A 17,903-nucleotide genomic window follows, 5' to 3' on the forward strand; every position below is an offset into this window, starting at 1 on the left:
ATCATATTCTCCTACTGACTAGAGTGTTAAGAATACCTGTTTTCTTGTCCATTTTTTCCCTAGTTTGCAGTAAAATTAGCACAATGAATTTTGTGTGAAAACAATTACAAGACCTGATTGAATTGCCTTCTGAAAAAGTACTATTTAATGAGTGTGCAGAGTTAAAAATATGGACATTTAAAAATTTAAATAGTTCTTTTATTCCTGGTTGTAGGGGAGGCAGTGAACTCAGCAAATGGGAAGTTCTGTGCAGTGCATAAATTAAGTCCAGTGGAAGAGAAATAAGATGTTATTGTTATCTTAATTATTTTCACCAATTAATTGTAACAACAAATTGTAACAAAAAAAAAAAAAACAAAAAAGCCAAACCAAAATAAAACCCCAAAATCCCAAACGATCAGCCATGAAATAAACTGACACAAAACTCTGCTACTGAAGTTGAGCATTGCTTTTAAGAGCTCTGCTTCTGGTTGTCAGGTATATTCTTTTTAATGTGAATTATAATATACCAAGCAGCAATGCAGTATTGGCTCGGAGCAGCTGCTGGGTTTTCTAGTGGTCTGGTCCTCTGGTGGGTTGACATTCTGTACCAATGTTAATGAGTACCTGTGAGTGGCTGATAGCTGGGGGGCCTAGCCCAATGTTGTAGTCAATTTGAGACTTGGATTCTGCAATTGAACGTGTAAAAATAACTCCTTCATTTTTACAGAGGTTGAATTCCCTATGTAAGTGCATCACCTCAGTTCAACAAGCATAGAAGGATGTATTAATTATGTATCTTCAAATGTTAATGGTGCTCCACTGATGTGAGTTAGATATGTGGTTATGAACTTTGTTGAACTAATCTGTCTTTCCTGAGTAGCTGTGTTACCTGGCAGTGTTATCCTGTGATTTGAGAAAGTAGTTCAGCAAATACTTCTGCATTTTCAGTAGACAAGGCTTCTTCCAGACCTGAGACTTTTGTGAGGCACTGCAGGCTACTGAAGTGCAGGATTAGACTGCTGCGCATTACATGGTCCACACAGATGGCTCTCCTGCAAAAGAAAGACAGTTTTTGGAACATGGAAAAATAAAATTATTACTTTATTCTGCAACATTGAGCCAGAACAAAGTCCTGGCTGTCATCTTCAAGCCCAAATTAAATTAGAAAAACATCATGTATTAGTGATTGGGATACTTAGAAAAATATATGTAGTTGTAAATATTCTTGGAAATAATTTTGGGGGTCATGCAGCATCTTCTGAAGTTACATGCTTTTTAGTTCCTTCCACAGTTACTGTAAGTGCAAATATTTTCCCAGCTTTCTGCCATCTAGCTAGCAGAGTCAAAGCCCCAAAAGAGATAATCTGTATCTCCTGTTGCCCTAGCAATAATTCTTACTTGGAAATTTTATCCTGGCTTCTCCCTCAGGCATAGAGCTCAAGCTTGTCTTTATTATGGTGTTTTCTCCTAAGGAAACAAGTTGCTGTATGCATTTCTATGTCCCTTTTCAATCTCTTTCCCTGTGGATTCTCATGTGCCTTATGATGGCTGAGCATACAGTACAGTTTTAGGAAAGCTAATTGTAAATGTTCACTGTCTATCAGAAACTGAGCTTTTTAAAAAGTATTTCAGAGGCTGTTATAGTCTTGGATTTCAGCCCTAATCTGCTCTTGCACACTGGCCTGCTTAGTGATTTCTTCCTTTGTATGTTCTTCCTGAAATTGTTCTGTGTATGACTGTGCCTCTATTTTCCTGCCTTTTCAGTAAACTGTGAAAATAAGTATTAGAAGGACTGAATTAGCTGCTAATATTTTAAGAGGATAAAGTGTTATTAGTTGAAAAATTTTCTAAATTTTTTGCAATGTTTTACCTGAGAATTAGACCAACATTTTTTGTTCAGTAGTTGTTTTCAGTAGGGTTATGAAGTTATCAGAAAACATAATAAATCCTCTCAATAAATGTTGACATTCCTGACAACTTTAAAATTAATGATATTTACTATTTGGAAGTTAGGTAGTTAAAATAACATTAAAAAATAAGGTGCTGCAGTGCCATCTGTTTTTGTAACCAAATATTCTAGTCTTCAATTTCATCTTCAAAACTACTGCATATATCTTCCTTTTCAAAACTGTCTCTAACAGGATTAAAAATATTTTTCTAGAACTGTGCTGCTTTTAGTGTGTCCCTTTAAAGCATGATAAATTCCTAGTATATTTCTCAGTAAACTAACTCTTTCTGCTTTTCATCTGCAAAATTCTAAAGTAGGTTAACCAAAATTAAATATTTGATTTACCTCAAATTTTCAGGACTTTGCATTCCTAAGAAATGCATCCATTCTGTGAGTAATGTCTGTTTTAAGCCCTTGGAAGGTAAAAAAAGTAAATATTCTGAAGAGCTGTGAAAATTCATGTGTATCAATAGGAAGATGATTGACTATATTAGAATACTAATGTATGTATCTGTAGTTTAAGGATACAAGTAAGAAATACATAATTATTACAGTGTTGGAAAATACACTTCATGGTAAGAGGTTCAAGGATTTACATACTTGTATAATTTAAGGAGGTGAAGTTCAGAGGGCCTGCTCACATTTAGGGCAACTTGATACATGTGAGGAAGCAGGATTTTATACTAGAGATATCTGTAGGAGTGCTGAAAGAATAAAATGCTCAGCGAGCTGGAAGCTGACATTTAGACGTATTCATGAAAGAAGTGTACAGTAATTTTAATCAATAGCAATAATTAGCTGTTGAAAGCAACATGTCAGAAGCAGTCCAGGGATTGACTTTTCATCACTGAAATTTTGAAAAATTGATACATTCTGAAAAAGATGCTAAAGAGCCAATAAAACATTCAGTGTGCAGCTTTTGGTATTATAGCATGGAACCAAATTAAACCAGAGCTCCAAGACCTGTCCTTGTCCCTTCTTATGGTATGGGGGTTTAACCTAGACCATCTTTAAGGTCCCATTCTAAGATTCTATGACCTGTTTTGAGATAGAAAGTCTGTTTTACCCTCTTTGTGCTTTCCAATTGTGCTTCCACTCTGCACACCATTCTTCTTTTTTTCCTCTTACTGATGATTACTCCCACAACTCCTCACAGATATTGATGAGTGACTGCATGAAAATGCCTCCCAGGGTGTGGGGAGTTAGAAAAGGCTTGAGCAGCTTCAAGGAGGAAAAAAGTGTTAACATTGAGCTGACTTGGGGAAGAATGGCAGGGTGGAGGGGGGATTTCAGAGCCCCTTGCTGTTCCTGTATTCCTTCCTTTGCCTCCTTTTTTTCCTCCTTTGCTTCCTTCCTTGTTATTTTGCTGGCTTGGATTTTATTTTGGTAGCTCTTGGACTGTCAAGGTTATTTTTCCTCTCTTGAGAAAGAAAACAAATAAGTCCTGTAACAACAGAACCAAATGCAGTAAATATTTCAGTTGTATTGAAGGAAGAGCAGTTAGCTGGTTGAGTAGAAGACCATAGGAGGGAAAAAGCTCTGGAAAAAAAAGAAGTTAGCTGTGTCAGAGGAATAGCTTCTTAAACCATGTTCTCAGAGCTAAAAATATTTTTTATTTAATAATTGTTTCAGTTTATGAATGGGGGTAGGTTCTTTGGTTTTAGAAGGAACTCTCCTACCACGCTGTGTAGTGTGAGAGGTGTGTTTGTGTGCTGTGAAGTAGTGTATTTTCTTAGCCATTTGATTGTTGTTTATTGGTAACTATTTTACTCAAAAAAACCACCCAAACAAGCTTAACAGAAAACAGTTCTGGATGGGTATTTGCTTTGGTCTGGGCTCTTTTTATATTGTCTAACAAATTACTGATAAAAGGAAGTCGCCTTCACCTCTCCTGATCTTACAATGTTCTTCTTGTTCCTCCCAAGACTATCAGTCCTGGAGCAGTAATGTATGTGGCTTCCTGCCCTGAAAATTCTTCTACTGTGCTCTTGTTGTTTCCTTGCTCTAGGTCCTATTCTTCCTGTACCTTCTTCCTGCCACTCCATACCCTCACAAGGTTTTTACCCTTTCCACTGGCCCTTCTGCTGCTGTCCATGCTACCTGTTTGTGTGCTGCAGCCTCAGTGACACGTTAAACTGTATTGTGCTGGGAGAATGTAAGGTGACACTCCCTGTAAGGAGGTTGAGTTTTGAGACTGCAGCTGTAAGGATCTCGTGAGGACTAACTAGGACCTGTGAAAGCAGTCAAGTCTCCCAGTTTCAGAAGAGTTCTCCATCTGGCTCTGTACTTCTACACCCTTACCTCTCCTTCTCAGCTTGTTACTTCTGTGCCAGTCACTTGTTCTTCTCAACACTTAATTGTGTGCAAGTACAGTGTGCCTGTGGGAAAACATTCTGGGCTTTGACTATTTTGCATAACTGTGCAGTGTATAATGATGTCCTGTGTGCACAGGTCTGCTTTTAATTAGGAGTGATTGCATCTGAGTTGAAACAGCATTGAACCATGGTTTATTCTTTTCAGGGTTTCAAACTATGACATCTTCTGGTATACACACAACCTTTTCTTTGTCTTCTATATGCTGCTGATGCTGCATGTTTCTGGGTAAGTAAATGGAAAATACCCTTCCTTTTCCTGAAGCACAACCAGAAAGAGCAGTTTCCTTGATTACTGCCTTTCCTAAGCTTGCTTGAGCACAGTGGGCCAACTCTGGGACAAGACGTTGTCCTCTGGTGTGTGTTTAAATAAAGACCAGGCTGTAGCTTGGAGGTTTGTGTGTGCTATAGCCAACTTGCACAAAGTTTTTCACTTTCAAGATTATTCCTTTTCCATTCAGTGTCTAGTGAGAAATCAAGAAAACATAGTTTCTTTTTCTGCCCTCTCTTAGCTGTTTGCTGAGACAAGAATATGAAGGAAAGTTGCTCATCCCTTGCATTTTCCTTTCTGCCTTCCTTTTTGACTCCAAAGGAGAGGGAAGGAATGGCGTCTCCCTAATTACCTCTTTCTCTTTGCTTACAAAATTTCCTAGTTTTTCTTCTTTTCACAAACATCAGACCAGTGTTTATGTGCCATGAAGCTGATGCTGAGGTCTGTATCAGGCACAAACAAACTGAGCTCTGTTGCAAGGTAAAGCATCTTCCAGAAGTTACGACATATGTCTGCATGGGTTGGGGGTTGGACTAAGTGACCTTTAAAAGTTCCTTCCAACACAAGCTATTCTATCATTCTGTGAAAATCTGTTCCATTAACATCTCTGAAGTTTTATTTGTAGATGCAGAGTGTAGAGAAGGGAAGGTTTATTTCTTTGAATGTCATCAAATGAATGAGGTTTATTTCTATATCTACTGAAACACAGGGTGCTTGAGTGTGTGACAGTACGCCCTTCTGCTTAAAGTAAACTTGGAGAGGCAATAGGCCTAGCAAGATCGTTGTAGGAATAAGTTGTTGAATAAAATGTGCTGTTAAAGAAATCATGAGTTCAAAGCAATTGAAACTTCTAGACACAATTCCAGTTCTCTGAGTTTGTTGGTTTTTTTGAGTTATTGTTTGTTTTGGGGGCTTGTTTGGGTTTTTTGGTTTTGTTGGTTTTTTGTTGGTTTGGTTTTTTTTTTTTTCAATGGCATAGAGCTTGTTTATGGCTAGGGAAAATGGATCTAACCTGTTCTCCCCATCCGAGGCCAAGATGAATTTTTTCGAAATTATTCTTGACAGATGTTTGTCAAATTCTTTAAAACATCTGGTGACTGAGATCCTGTAACCTCCCTAGGCAGTCTGTTCCAGTGATTGCCTTAGGGGTATTTTTCATGTCCAGTTTAATTAATCTCCTTCACGGTGTTATCCTTTGCCCATTGTTTTCCTAACCATGTTCCATTTACCAAGTTTGCAAACCAAGGCTGCAGTAGTACAGCAAGTATTGAACAGGCATATTTCTGGCACACAGCCTCCTTAGTATTAAATTACAAAGGTATTCAGTGCAAAGAACTGAGTGTCAGAAGTGGGAGAGGAATGAGTCACGGAGAGTGGGAGTCAGTTCAACTTTGAGATGCCTAAATGTAGGTCTCTACATGTTTTCTCAGTGTCTTTCCCATTATGGTCTAATGAGTTCTGATAAATACAGCCAATGGAGCCTGAAGGATGCTTCATGTAATTTGCTGTTTCAGAGATCTACATTCAGGTGAGCTGGACTGATTCCTGGCTCCATTAGTGATATTAACAAGATCAATAGGATGTGGCCAAAAGTTGCATGAGGGGTGATTTAGATTTTCCATTAGGAAAAATTTCTTCACCAAAGGGTTGCCAGGCACTGGAACAAGCTGTCCAGGGAAGCAATAAAGTCACCATCCCTGGGAGTATTGAAGAGATGTGTAGATGTGGTGCTTAGGGATGTAGTTTAGTGGTGAACATGGTAGTGGGTTAATGGTTGGACTTCATGATCTTACAGGTCTTTTCTAACCTAAACAATTCTGTAATCTCTTTTGAGAATAAAGGAAGCTTAGATTCCCAGATTACTCCTGTGTGGGACGTCTTTGAGATTTGCAAATGCATAGCCATTACTGTACAGAGCAAGGCATTTCCCATGGCTGAACTGCATAGGCAGGTTGATTGAGGTTTTACCTCTTAGGAGTAAAGTATTGCTGGATTCTTGCTTTGTTTCAAACTGTTGCAGGTATGTTTTTAGAGTATCTTTCAGGCGGCCAACCACTTCTCAGCAATATATAAAGTGATGTGATTCGTCTGTCATATGTTTGTTCAGTGCAGAACTCAACCTTTCTAGGCACTGATCTTGGGTATGTAAGACTTACTTTTCCTTGGCAGCTTCAGAATTGGGAGTTATTGAGCTGCTGTTAACAGGCAGCTTTGTGATCCCTGTCTGCCTCTCAGTTAGCATGTTTATAATAGGTTAAATAAACTAGAGATCACTGGAGGGGATACTCATATTTGCAGCTACTCTCAAGGTAATCCTCTTTGGGGGTGTGCTGACCAGAGAGAAGCTGTGGGAGTTGCTGGCAGGCATGCACACAAGGTTCACTGGAAAAATACTGCATGGGCTTTGACTTCTAGCTAAATCCATGAAGCACCATAATATTTATGGAGCAGGGAACTAGCATAATGCTGGGGGTATTGGTTACTTTGCCAATATGCGGTGACCAGCAGTGATACCAGATGCAAGTGATAGGCATGATTGAGCAATAAATGCAAGCAGAAGCATGGGTGTGGGTGCAAGGACACTTCCCAAATGATTCTCCCAGGGTCAGATGGAATTTAAGAGTGAGCAGGCTTAACTTCCAAGCTGACATGATTCACTAGACCATGTAGGAAGCTTGTTACTAGCTGTCAGGACTGCATTTTTGTAGGGAAGATTGCCAGTAGCCTGTCAGAGCCCATTTAGGTTGGGAATATTGCAGATGTCCTGGCTCTCTTTCTTCTGAGTTAAACTCTGTTGCTGCTGCTGTGCGTATATTGAGGAGAGGAGGGGGGAGCACCTGTCCTTATGTTTGATTGTATGCTTGAGCTGAGCCTTCATAACAAGGCTTAGGACTCAGAGAGCATTGTCTCTGTATGCCTAATTTCCCACCCAGCACCATCCTCTACAGGTGTCATTTAGCTTTTTTTTTTCAATATATTCTTCCTTGTGGTTTTACTGTAACCAAATCTAGATTTGGACACAAGTAGTACTTTTGAGGAATTTTATTAGTATTATCTATTCTTCCCTGTTTTCAGTGATTTGTTCATGTACTGGCAGAGTGTCTGAGGTTCCCAATTCTTTCTTCAAGGTTTTTAACTGCAGCTTCAAAGTTCTCACTTCATTTTACTGTAAATTTAACTTAGCTTGAGAAAAACTAAAATAAGGATGGACCTCATAAAATAATTTCCAAGGAAGATTCCTTGGCTACCATGCAGGACTTTCTTTTTTCCTTCTATTTGTATGCAAACATGATAAACACCAAGTAGTGGGAACATTCCTGCAGTTTATGATTTGGCAACTTAGGCTACTTCTGCTACAAGACTGCCTTAAAAACAGGGCTTGCTGATTGTAGGGAGGATGAGTGAAAACAGCCTGTGTGTGATTGAATTGGAAATGCGATTATTAAATTTTTTTTTCAAGGCCCCCACAATATTTTCTCCATTTCAAGCAGTATTAAACTTGAGGCTGTTCAGTGGGGGAGTGCCAAGTAAGCTGAAAAAGTTAAACCTTGACTCAAGTGACAGAAGGCTCTATTGTTGCAAAGTTTCAATCTCATAGAAAGTCCTGAAGGCAAACAGAATAAAATTTCTAACAGGAGATGAGGCTTGTGACTGCTTTCTGAAGTCCTCTCTGAATGAAGATAAGTTGTTTGTTATTTTCTGTTACTTCAGAGTCTTTATTTTTTTTTTTATTTTCCTGTAGGGGTGTGCTCAAGTACCAGACCAACTTAGAGGAACACCCTCCTGGTTGCTTTAATCCTAACAAAACACTCCAACAGAATCTGACTGTGCCAAAGGCTTTTGGAGAGCTGTTTCCAGACTATACTACTGAGCCTTTCCCAGAGGACCCACCAGTACCAGAACCCTTTGTACAAAATAGCTTTACGAGAGTTTGTTCTGAGGAACCCAAGTTCCAGTCGCACTTCCCAGAGGTCTGTATGATCCGACATTTCAGGTATTAAAGCCATGCCAAGCCTTTCAGTCAGCCCATTAATTATTGCTTTTCCAGACCAGATGTTTTAATACTGGAAAATATTATTAAAACCTTTTGAGGCATTCAAAGATTTGGTGGGGAAAAAACAATCTGTATTTAACCCTGAAGTACATTACAATGTGGTGCATGGAACAGGGAGGGTGGAAAAATGTCAAGAGATTGGCTGTAATGTTCTTTTTTGAACAACACCATAAGGGATGTATTGATCCTACTAAAAATGTGATTTTACAGCATAGCATTTCAGAGCAAACATTTATATAACATTTTGTAAGGTCCTTTTGTAAGCATTGTGTGGCAGTAGTTAATTGAAATAATCAAGCTCCATTTGTTCTCTTTTTTACCATGCGGATGCAAGTCCTAATACGTATTTCTGCAGTTGGTTGTGGTTTGGCTTTTATAGTCTGTTATTTGCAGACAGGCTTGTTTTATGTGTGGCATGGACAAATAAGTATGATGAGAGTAGAGACAGAAAAGCCTTTTCTTTTTTCAGTTTTCCATTTTCCTTTTGTTTCTTTATGTTTTGTGGCAGCAGCTTTTTCTTTATAGAATTTTTTCTTTTCTTTTGAGAGAAGATGAGCTGGGTTGTATTGGCAAGTAGCCTGAGGAAGCTTGCAAATATGGAGTTCATGAGTCCAAGGCCCACCATTCAAAATGGTCCCATAACAGACCCCACAGGAGTTTTTCTTTGTTATTATCATTGTTGTTTTCTGTTGAACATGTATCCCCCTTACTAGCTGCACTGGGAACTCATTTTTCTATGGAATGAGAAGCAGTTAATTCTACATTGAATTCCTCCAACAAAGCTCTTTGGATTGGTATTTTGTTGTGGTAATATTCTTGAATTATAACCATCAGTGTGTATCTGGCTCCACATGACCCTCAGGGCAGCAAGGAGTCTTCTTAGGGGCTTAAGATGCTTGCTTTAGAGCCATTAATGGGAAAGGAGTCATGGAAAGAAATGGCCACTCAGTGTTCTCCTGACAGCTTTGAAACACTATTTAGGACATTTTTGGATTTTGAAATACTGTGATATCAAGTTGAAAAAAAAACCAAAACTGAGCTACTGAAACTTGTAAGGCTTTTTTTTGTTGAAAATAAATGCTCTGCTATTTGCAAGAGATATTGATGTGTAATGTCAGAAACTGGGAAGGGAGGGAAGATGGATGAGGCTTGAGGGGCACTTAAGTGCCACAGCTTGAATGACTGAGCAGATGTGGAATTAGTAGATAAGTCTGCCATAAGCTATTGGTAATTGACTCTTAGGATGGGGTTTAGCTGAGCAGCTGCAAATGTCTCTATCTGGAGCATTCACCCAGGACTCCCCATATAATCAGTGCAGAGAAATGGGTGTTTCCAGGGCATTTTCTGTCTAGCATACACATCTTCCTTGGGAGGAAATGGATTGTGATTCAGAAGTGCCCATTCTCTGTTGTCTATGATTTTGCACTAGTTTAATATCAACATAATTTCTATAGCACAAGAATGAAGTTTTCTTAGGTTTTTACTTGAATCTGAGATGGCTATAGGATAATATTGGAAGTCAGACAGCGTTTTTCCGGAAATGTTAACCAATTGTATAGTACTCTGGTCTGTGTAGGTACTGTTTCTTTCTTTGCTGAAACCAGCTGCAATCTAACTACATCAAACCAGAATAACATGGTAGCAAATGAGGTCATTAGCATTCTTTTACTGATGAGTTTTAGGATTGAAATTGCTGGTGCTTGTGGGTGATGCTGCTGGTTAGACTGATTAAGGCTTTGGAACATTCTTGGGTTTCTGCATGTAGAGAGAGAATGGATGTTAGATGTGAAGTGAGATCTTGAAAGAGCTCATGTTGTTGTGAAAATTGAAGACAGAAAGTTAAAAGTCTATGAGATAAGATATTTTTGTTCTGCCTTAGACCTGGTTCTGGATTTCTGGACCGCTGTGCCTGTACTGTGTGGAGCGGCTGTACCGCTACATCCGCAGCAACAAGCCAGTCACAATCACCTCAGTGATAAGCCACCCCTCCAACGTCCTTGAAGTCAGGATGGTGAAAGATGACTTTGAAGCAAGGCCTGGTCAGGTGAGCTAATGTGGCCCTAAAGAACCACTTTGCTTTCATGTAACATTATCTGTGGGGATGACCATCACTTTATAAGTGCTAGCCCATTGCTGAATGTTTTGAATGTATCCTTTCTACCATTTTATTTCAGTATGTTATTCTCCACTGTCCGAGAGTGTCTGCCCTGGAAAGCCATCCATTCACTCTTACAATGGTAAGAAATAGTGTTCTTTTCTGTACTTTCTCTTTTATTTATATTTGGTAAGCAAATGGTCTTTTTTTCTCCCAAGGTGACAATTCTCTCCAGCATAGCTCATGTTTCATTTATGAGGGTACCAGTGAATATGAAATGGCATGATTATTATGTGTGACAGTATTTAATACATATTTAATTTTCTCCACTGTTGAGAAAAAGATAATGGGAACTTTTTTCAAAGTCTTCTATAAGTGAAAACCAATAATAAATAAATCCATTAAAAAATCCATAAATAAATCAATAAAATCCATGTGATTTTTGGAAATTCTTTTATAAAAGAAGTTTCAGCCAGATTTCTAGACCTTAATACAGAAGGGGCACAAATTGTATTGAACTTTTGCCACCTCTCTTTTTCAATGAGAACACATTTCTGTGACTGCCTTTTTCAAAGTTAGAAAAAATCAAGTTAAAAAAAAAGTTTCTAAAATTTCTGCTTTTTTTTTTTTTTTTATATTAAGAGATATATTCATGACTTGATGTGATATACCAGTGAGGTGATACAATTTTAGGATTGCACTTAAGTTGGTCTAGAATGGCAACTGAAACCTGTAGAGACAGACTGGAATAACATACAGTTGGGTTCTCTGGGAGTACATAGTGCAGATTCAGCTAAAAAATCACTGTACTGGCTGGCTGTATTGTTACAAAAGCAGAGTATTAGGTTGAATATTAGTGGCAGCCTTTTTCTTCCAATGGGAGTAAATGCTTTTGGATTGCCTGAATTGGACATTCTTCTTCAAGAAGACTGTGGAGATAAATGTTCATGTGTGATTGCTTTCTTTGGACTGATAACTGATACTTTATTCCTTCTGAGTTATAGTGAGTGCTGTGGAGCAATTGAGATGTTTTTATGCCAGCTGACATTCTGAGGGCGCAGTCAGGTCCAGTTCTTTAGGTTTGTGGGGTGTTTTATTTTGGTTTTTTAATTTACTTTATCTATGCTGAGCTAGGATTCACAGGGGAACTGACACTAAATTACTTCCAAAATCAATTTTGTGCTGTAAATCTAGGAATGAATCTCACTTAAAGGAAGCTGCCTCTGTATAGCTTGGTGAAGCAGTCATTGCACTTTTGCAAAGTTTTCATGGGTACTCACTTTACCAGTACAAACCAGAGAAATGTGTTATGTGTTATTTATAACACATTATTTATATATAATGTGTTAATGGAAGTAGTACTTTTAAGACTGTCCTCTGTATAGTGCACAAAGATAACTTGATATGGAATGCTGAAAAATTACATGCATATCTGAATTTATGCAGAATGGTTTAGTCAGAACTTATTTACGTTTTCTTATGACATTAGTAATCGGACCATAAATTTCAAGAACTATTTTAAGTCTTGGGTAGCTCTTTCCACTCCTTTTGCCCTAGTATAGCTATAGAGCTGGTCTGTACCAGTGGGCATATCTTATTTAAGCGTTAATCTTAAAGCATCACGTTCCTAATTTTTCACTGTCCATCTCAGTCAAAATTAATATGATGGTAATAATTTGATCATTATTAGTAACTGCACAGTTTGGAAACTAGAACTCTTATTGTAAAGATTTATTTTACTTGTATTAGGACACCACTAAAACAATGGATTTTGTGGTTTTAATTTTTAGAAATAATGTCATCAAAAATATTTGGCTTGGTTCAGATGAGAGTTTTTGTCAGAGAAGAAACTGCTGACACAGACCTACTGAGTGAGGTCATAAGATGAAGTTGAATTGGATGTCAGATTTCTTGCATGAATTGAGAATTTCATCCAGTATTTAAAATGGCATAGTATGACAATACATTTTATGTAAAATTATTTTTGCAGATGAACTTCTAGAGCCAGGAACTATGGAAAATCTCTTGTTGTGAATTTGAGTTTTCTTAGTGAACATAAATAAGTGATAATGTGCAGTATATTTTCAATATGTTGCTGTAGTTGATAAATTACAGTCTGTGCAAGTTTTACAACCACGTGTTAAATATCTAACATTAAAATTAGCAATTTCCACTCATGCATTGTATTTTAGGTAAGTAATGCTAGACCAGGCAATTTCTGTTCATGCTCAATGTTTTCTACTTTTAAGTGTGGTGATATCCTTCAGCATAACAGCATATCCTTCAAGATCACATATATATTCTATTACAAGATATGAAGTTATCACTGAGTTGATACACAAGTGTATTTTGCTACAACATTAACTCTGCTGGAGAAAGGCTGTCATTGGGTAAATGACTTTTACAGCATAATGAGGATTCTAAGTGTCTAGATCTATGACAATCTTTTTACCCAGCCTAAGCCAGGGGTACATTTCCACGTGTCCTTCTAGGTCAGAGAATATGGCGTGGGCTGATGTCCTGCCTAGAATGCTTTTTTGTTGTTTAATATGATGCTAGCCATAGGACAATGCTTGTAGAATGTGTATGCAAAAGCTTAACTCAGTCGTTTTAGGCAATTACTCTAAATGTAATTGTTTAAGTCCGTCGTTTTTCCACTCCCATCTAACCTACTTGTTCCAAGCAAGCTGGAACACTACTGCTGCTTCTTTTGTGGAATGATCATAATCATTCTGGGTTATTTTTCTAGGTTGGTGATGGGGTGAGCGGCTTAGATCCATAGTAAGAAATTCATGAGAGGTCAGTGTGGCTACAGGTACTGGAAGTGCACTGCTGCAATGACTTCAGCAATGACTGCAGCAGAGCTGTGGGGGAAGACTGCAGTCTTCTTCCTGGCACTGTTGTCCTGCTTAAAGTCATGGAATACTTTGGTTGGAAGGGACCTCTAAAGGCCACCTAGCTCAACCTCCCTCTGCAGTAAGCAGAGACATTTTCAACTAGATCACGTTGCTCAGAACCCCATCCAACTCAGGGAATAGGGCATCTGCCAGCTCTCTGGGCAACCTGTTCCAGTGTGTCACCATCCTCATTGTAAAACATTTTTTCCTTATCTCTAGACTAAATCTACTCTCTTTCAGTTTAAAACCACGACCCTATTGCTACAGGTCATACTAAAAAGTCTTGTCTCCAGACCCTGTGTGATATTCTGTTCACAGTGGTGAAATATCTCACTGTGTCTAGAACATGCTTAAAAGACAAGAAATGACCATTGCAGGCATTGTACTCCTAAATGTGGGTAATAACCTTAAGTGGAAAGGAAGAGGTGAGTCAGCATGAAGGAGTTGTGGACATATTTTACTAGTCCCTTCCCATTTTGAGGTTGTGTAATATTCAAAGTTTAGCTCAGTTTCTTACATAACAGCAGGGTGGGGGAACACACAGGGAGGCTGTGTAAAGGCACTGAACTCCCATTCCACTCTGGCAAATCTCCCATGTGTTTTGCACAGAGCCAGAGGGAGCTCTGAACTGCAACCAAGTGAGCATAAAGAGGCTTTATTCTTCTTGTACCCTGCCTTTGGGTGCTTTGCATTGATAAGGTCCCCTTGAGCCTTCTCTTCTCCAGAAGTGAGAGCTGAACAGTCACAGCTCTCTCAAACTTTCTTTGTGGGAGATATGTTCTAGTCCCATCATTACCTTCATGGCCTTTGCTGGACTCTCTGCAGTATGTTCTTGTCTTTCTTGTAGTGAAGAACCCAGCACTGGACACAGGTCTTGAGGTGTGGCTGAATAAAGGAGGATCACCTACCTCAACCCTCTGGTAGTGTCACTTGTACATTCTGAAATTCAGACACTTAAAAACACCAGTTTTCTCTCATGAGCAGCGTGATTTCTGTTTCTGAAGTGTATTTCTACTGCTTTTTGTTCACTAGTGACTTTGTGCTCTCTAGCGTGATTCCTTGTTTTTGGGAAATCTGGGAAAGGTAATGAAGAGCTGGCCCAACATTAGGGATTCCTGCAAGTGACCTGCTGGACAGTTCTAGGTAGTGCTTAGTGGGCCATTCACTTCTTAGTGTCTTCATTGCTCCATTTTTCTGATTTAATTTCCACAAAAAATCTTTCTTTTTATCATGTTTTATGATGCTTTTTTCACTGATTTTTTAAACAACTGTACATATCTGTTACTGTGATGTGTAAGACAGTGTGAGTCACATCCTCAGTCCTATACACCCTCATGTCCAATTTAATTATTTTGGGTAGGTTATTATTGCATCTTAGAATTGAATTTGAGCAGAACACAGTCAGTTCCAAGATATTTTCATCTGTAGTGACTAGAATTACGTTCTGTATATAATTACTTTAGTTGAGTGTTTGTAAAATGGACAAATTATTTTTGTGTGTTTTCCCCTTGATGAATTCTTTTAAAGAGATTTGTCTTTGAGATCAAGTGCAAGATATGGTCTGGAGATCAGACCATCCAGAGAAACCATGCTCTGCTTCCTGAGACTGCAATTTCTTTACCCTTTTTGGAGCAAAGTGTGGAACTTGTCTGCTGTGGAATGCAATTTCAATGTAGTTGTCTAAATCTATCTTTAGAGACCTTGAAATCTTTTTTTTTTTTTTGTCTTTTCTTTACGTTTTGGAGTGTTCATTTCCTTCAGTAGCATTCTGGTTGCTCTTTGTTTTAACCTGTAGGAAGAAGAAGAGACTAAGGCTTGCAGTTTACATTGGTTTTTTTTTTTTTTCCCATCTCTATCACACATTTCCCCCTTTCTGTTGAGTTCCCTCAATTTGCAGCACCATGAATCCATGACTGCATGCTTCCTTTATATATATATTTTTTTTACTAATGAATGGCATTGGAAGCAGATTCCTATTTAGACTATATAAGTTAGTGTCCTAAGCTGCTTTTTCTACTGTGTTTCTGGAATTTCTTGCATTAGCAAGCAGTAAGTTTCATGGAAACAGCCTTGTGTTTTGCAGATTTTAAGTGCTTCAGAAGATGTCCTGAGTTCTGTCATGAGGTCTCTGCTGAATCCACTACACTACAGAGTCAAAGCACAAACTCTCATAAGCTCCAGCTTAGACCACTTGGCTGTCAAAAGACCGGTGTCTACTCCCAGCAGCTCATAAAGCTTGGTGACCTTGTTATTTCAGTAGTGTTGATTTTCTTGTGCCAGAGGAAGGTAGGAAACAACTACATCACTTCATTTAGAATTTAGACTGTAACAGACCTTGAAGTAAGGACAAGAATAAGACATGAATACTTCTAAATTTGGAGATGGCTCAGATCTGAGGTTTCGTTTGGGAAAATTCTGTTTTGCAACAAACATCCATAATTGCAGCATCAAATAATCTGTTATTCCAAAGTTTTGATATTTTTGGCTGTCACTGGCAGCTGTCATGCCCCTGCTTCTTCCTTGGAGCTAAAGTTTGAATATCCTGAAGCTTCCTTTGTTGCCTTTTCTTTTCTTCAGTTGACATATACATGTATCTAAAGATATGCTGTTGATATTTAAGTATAGGTAGCTTGCATAAACACTTGCTGAGCATTCCCTGTGTCTGTATAAGACATTCTCTGCATATCCACTGATTAGTAGCTTTATGAGATAGAGTTAAAAGAGACAGGTGGCTCAGAAATGGCACATAAAAAGCAAAAAATCAAAACAAGCCAAACCAAAGATCCCAGCCTTGAGACTCCAGGGCTTTATGAAATATGTGCCTTAATAATAAGGTAGGAGATTGCTTCTTCAAACCCTGTAAAGAGTTTTGGCTCTTCCTTCAATGTCTAGATCCTAGTTCTGGTAACAGCTAAGCAGTGATCAACTACTGGCAACAAGAGGTTTGAAACATTCTTTGAAACTAGGAATTTTGTTCCATGTCAGAGTGTGCTCTGACCTCCCCTATTTTCGTGCTGCATTTAATCTGCTTTTAGATCCCACTGAAGTAACTGAAAACTGGAAGAGTCTGGTAATAAAAGGCTCCAAGAAGTTCTGCCCTTTTTCTGGTTCTCCATACTTTTGAGCAGATGGTTAATTTGAAATAGATCACATCAGGAGGATTTGTAGTGCAACATCTTCCTTCCTTTACTTCCACATACATGCAGGTCTGTTTGAGTAAGAAAACTCCAGAGAGAGGACGGTATGTGTGCATTTTTTAACAAGTCAAAACTGAGTTTTTAGGAGAGGATAAGTTTGCATGTGCAGATACTCAGATCCATTTAGATCCAAATGTATATTATTAAAGAAGAATACTCACTTAATTAATATCCAAATAGTAGAGTAATATTATCACAGACTGAGAAACTATTAAATCCATTAACCATCTCAGGGTAAACAGAAGAATTACCTGGGAGCTTTCTGAATGTACATGACAAGTTATATACTGTACCTAAAATCTCAGAGCTATTACTTAATCATAGATTCTCTACCTTTAAGGGTTTTGTTTAGGTTTGATTTTTTAAAATTTTTTTGGTAGATTGAGTTTTCCTTGTTACCTCTGCATCTCCATTAAAGTCCATTCGGTATCTGGATTTAGATATGATGGGATTACAAGGTGGTGGCCCTGATCTGTACATTTTGTTTTTGGGCCTGATTCCTTGTCAGAAAAATATTAGCAAGTATTACATTCATTATAAACAGCATCAAAAGTAGCACATTTGCTTTTGTAAAATAAAACCAGTGTTTTGTAAACCCAGAGTTGTCTTTATCCTTGGATAATCCAGGGTTCATTTAAAATTAGTGAAGATCTTAAAAGTCTAGAGTGAAGTTTTAGCTCTAAGCTTCTTTAAGCCAGAAATTGTGTACTGCATAAGGAGATGATGGAGAAACATGTGCCCTGCACTGTAAACTTAAGAAATAAACTGTCCACAACAGGAAAAGCCTAGGGGCCAAATTCTGAAATACTTCATAAAAAAAAATGGAAAAATTGTTGGAAGGTTGCCTGAGTAAAAAGTACGTAAGGACATCAAGAGCTAAGTTCATACTGTCAGATAAATACAATAAAAACAAAATCTGATATGATGACATTCTAATAAGATTTGTTAAATATCTTGTGCAAATAGTTATGAAACTTGTCTTTATGAGATGATTTGCAGAGTGTTTAGGGAAATTGTGAAGTATCTTGCTGGCAAGCTAAAGAAATCCCTAGAGCTTGTCTACTCTTCATAGAAGTAGAATATCTAG

At 38.1% G+C, this 17,903-nt stretch overlaps 1 protein-coding gene across 2 annotated transcripts in view; it reads left to right on the forward strand.

The window, feature by feature from the left end:
• Positions 1-17,903, forward strand: part of NOX4 (NADPH oxidase 4) — a 99,618-nt gene that overhangs the window by 16,034 nt on the left and 65,681 nt on the right. For both annotated transcript variants that reach the window (XM_054269990.1, XM_054269991.1), the window contains exons 8-11: positions 4,451-4,531; positions 8,316-8,544; positions 10,507-10,671; positions 10,802-10,864. In XM_054269990.1, coding sequence (XP_054125965.1) covers positions 4,451-4,531; positions 8,316-8,544; positions 10,507-10,671; positions 10,802-10,864 — 538 coding nt within the window. The remainder of the gene's footprint in view (positions 1-4,450; positions 4,532-8,315; positions 8,545-10,506; positions 10,672-10,801; positions 10,865-17,903) is intronic.

Source organism: Melozone crissalis, unplaced genomic scaffold (assembly GCF_028551555.1).
Source record: "Melozone crissalis strain CALT ecotype California unplaced genomic scaffold, PUWL_Pcris_2 ptg000008l_1, whole genome shotgun sequence".
NCBI classification, from domain to species: Eukaryota; Metazoa; Chordata; class Aves; order Passeriformes; family Passerellidae; genus Melozone; species Melozone crissalis.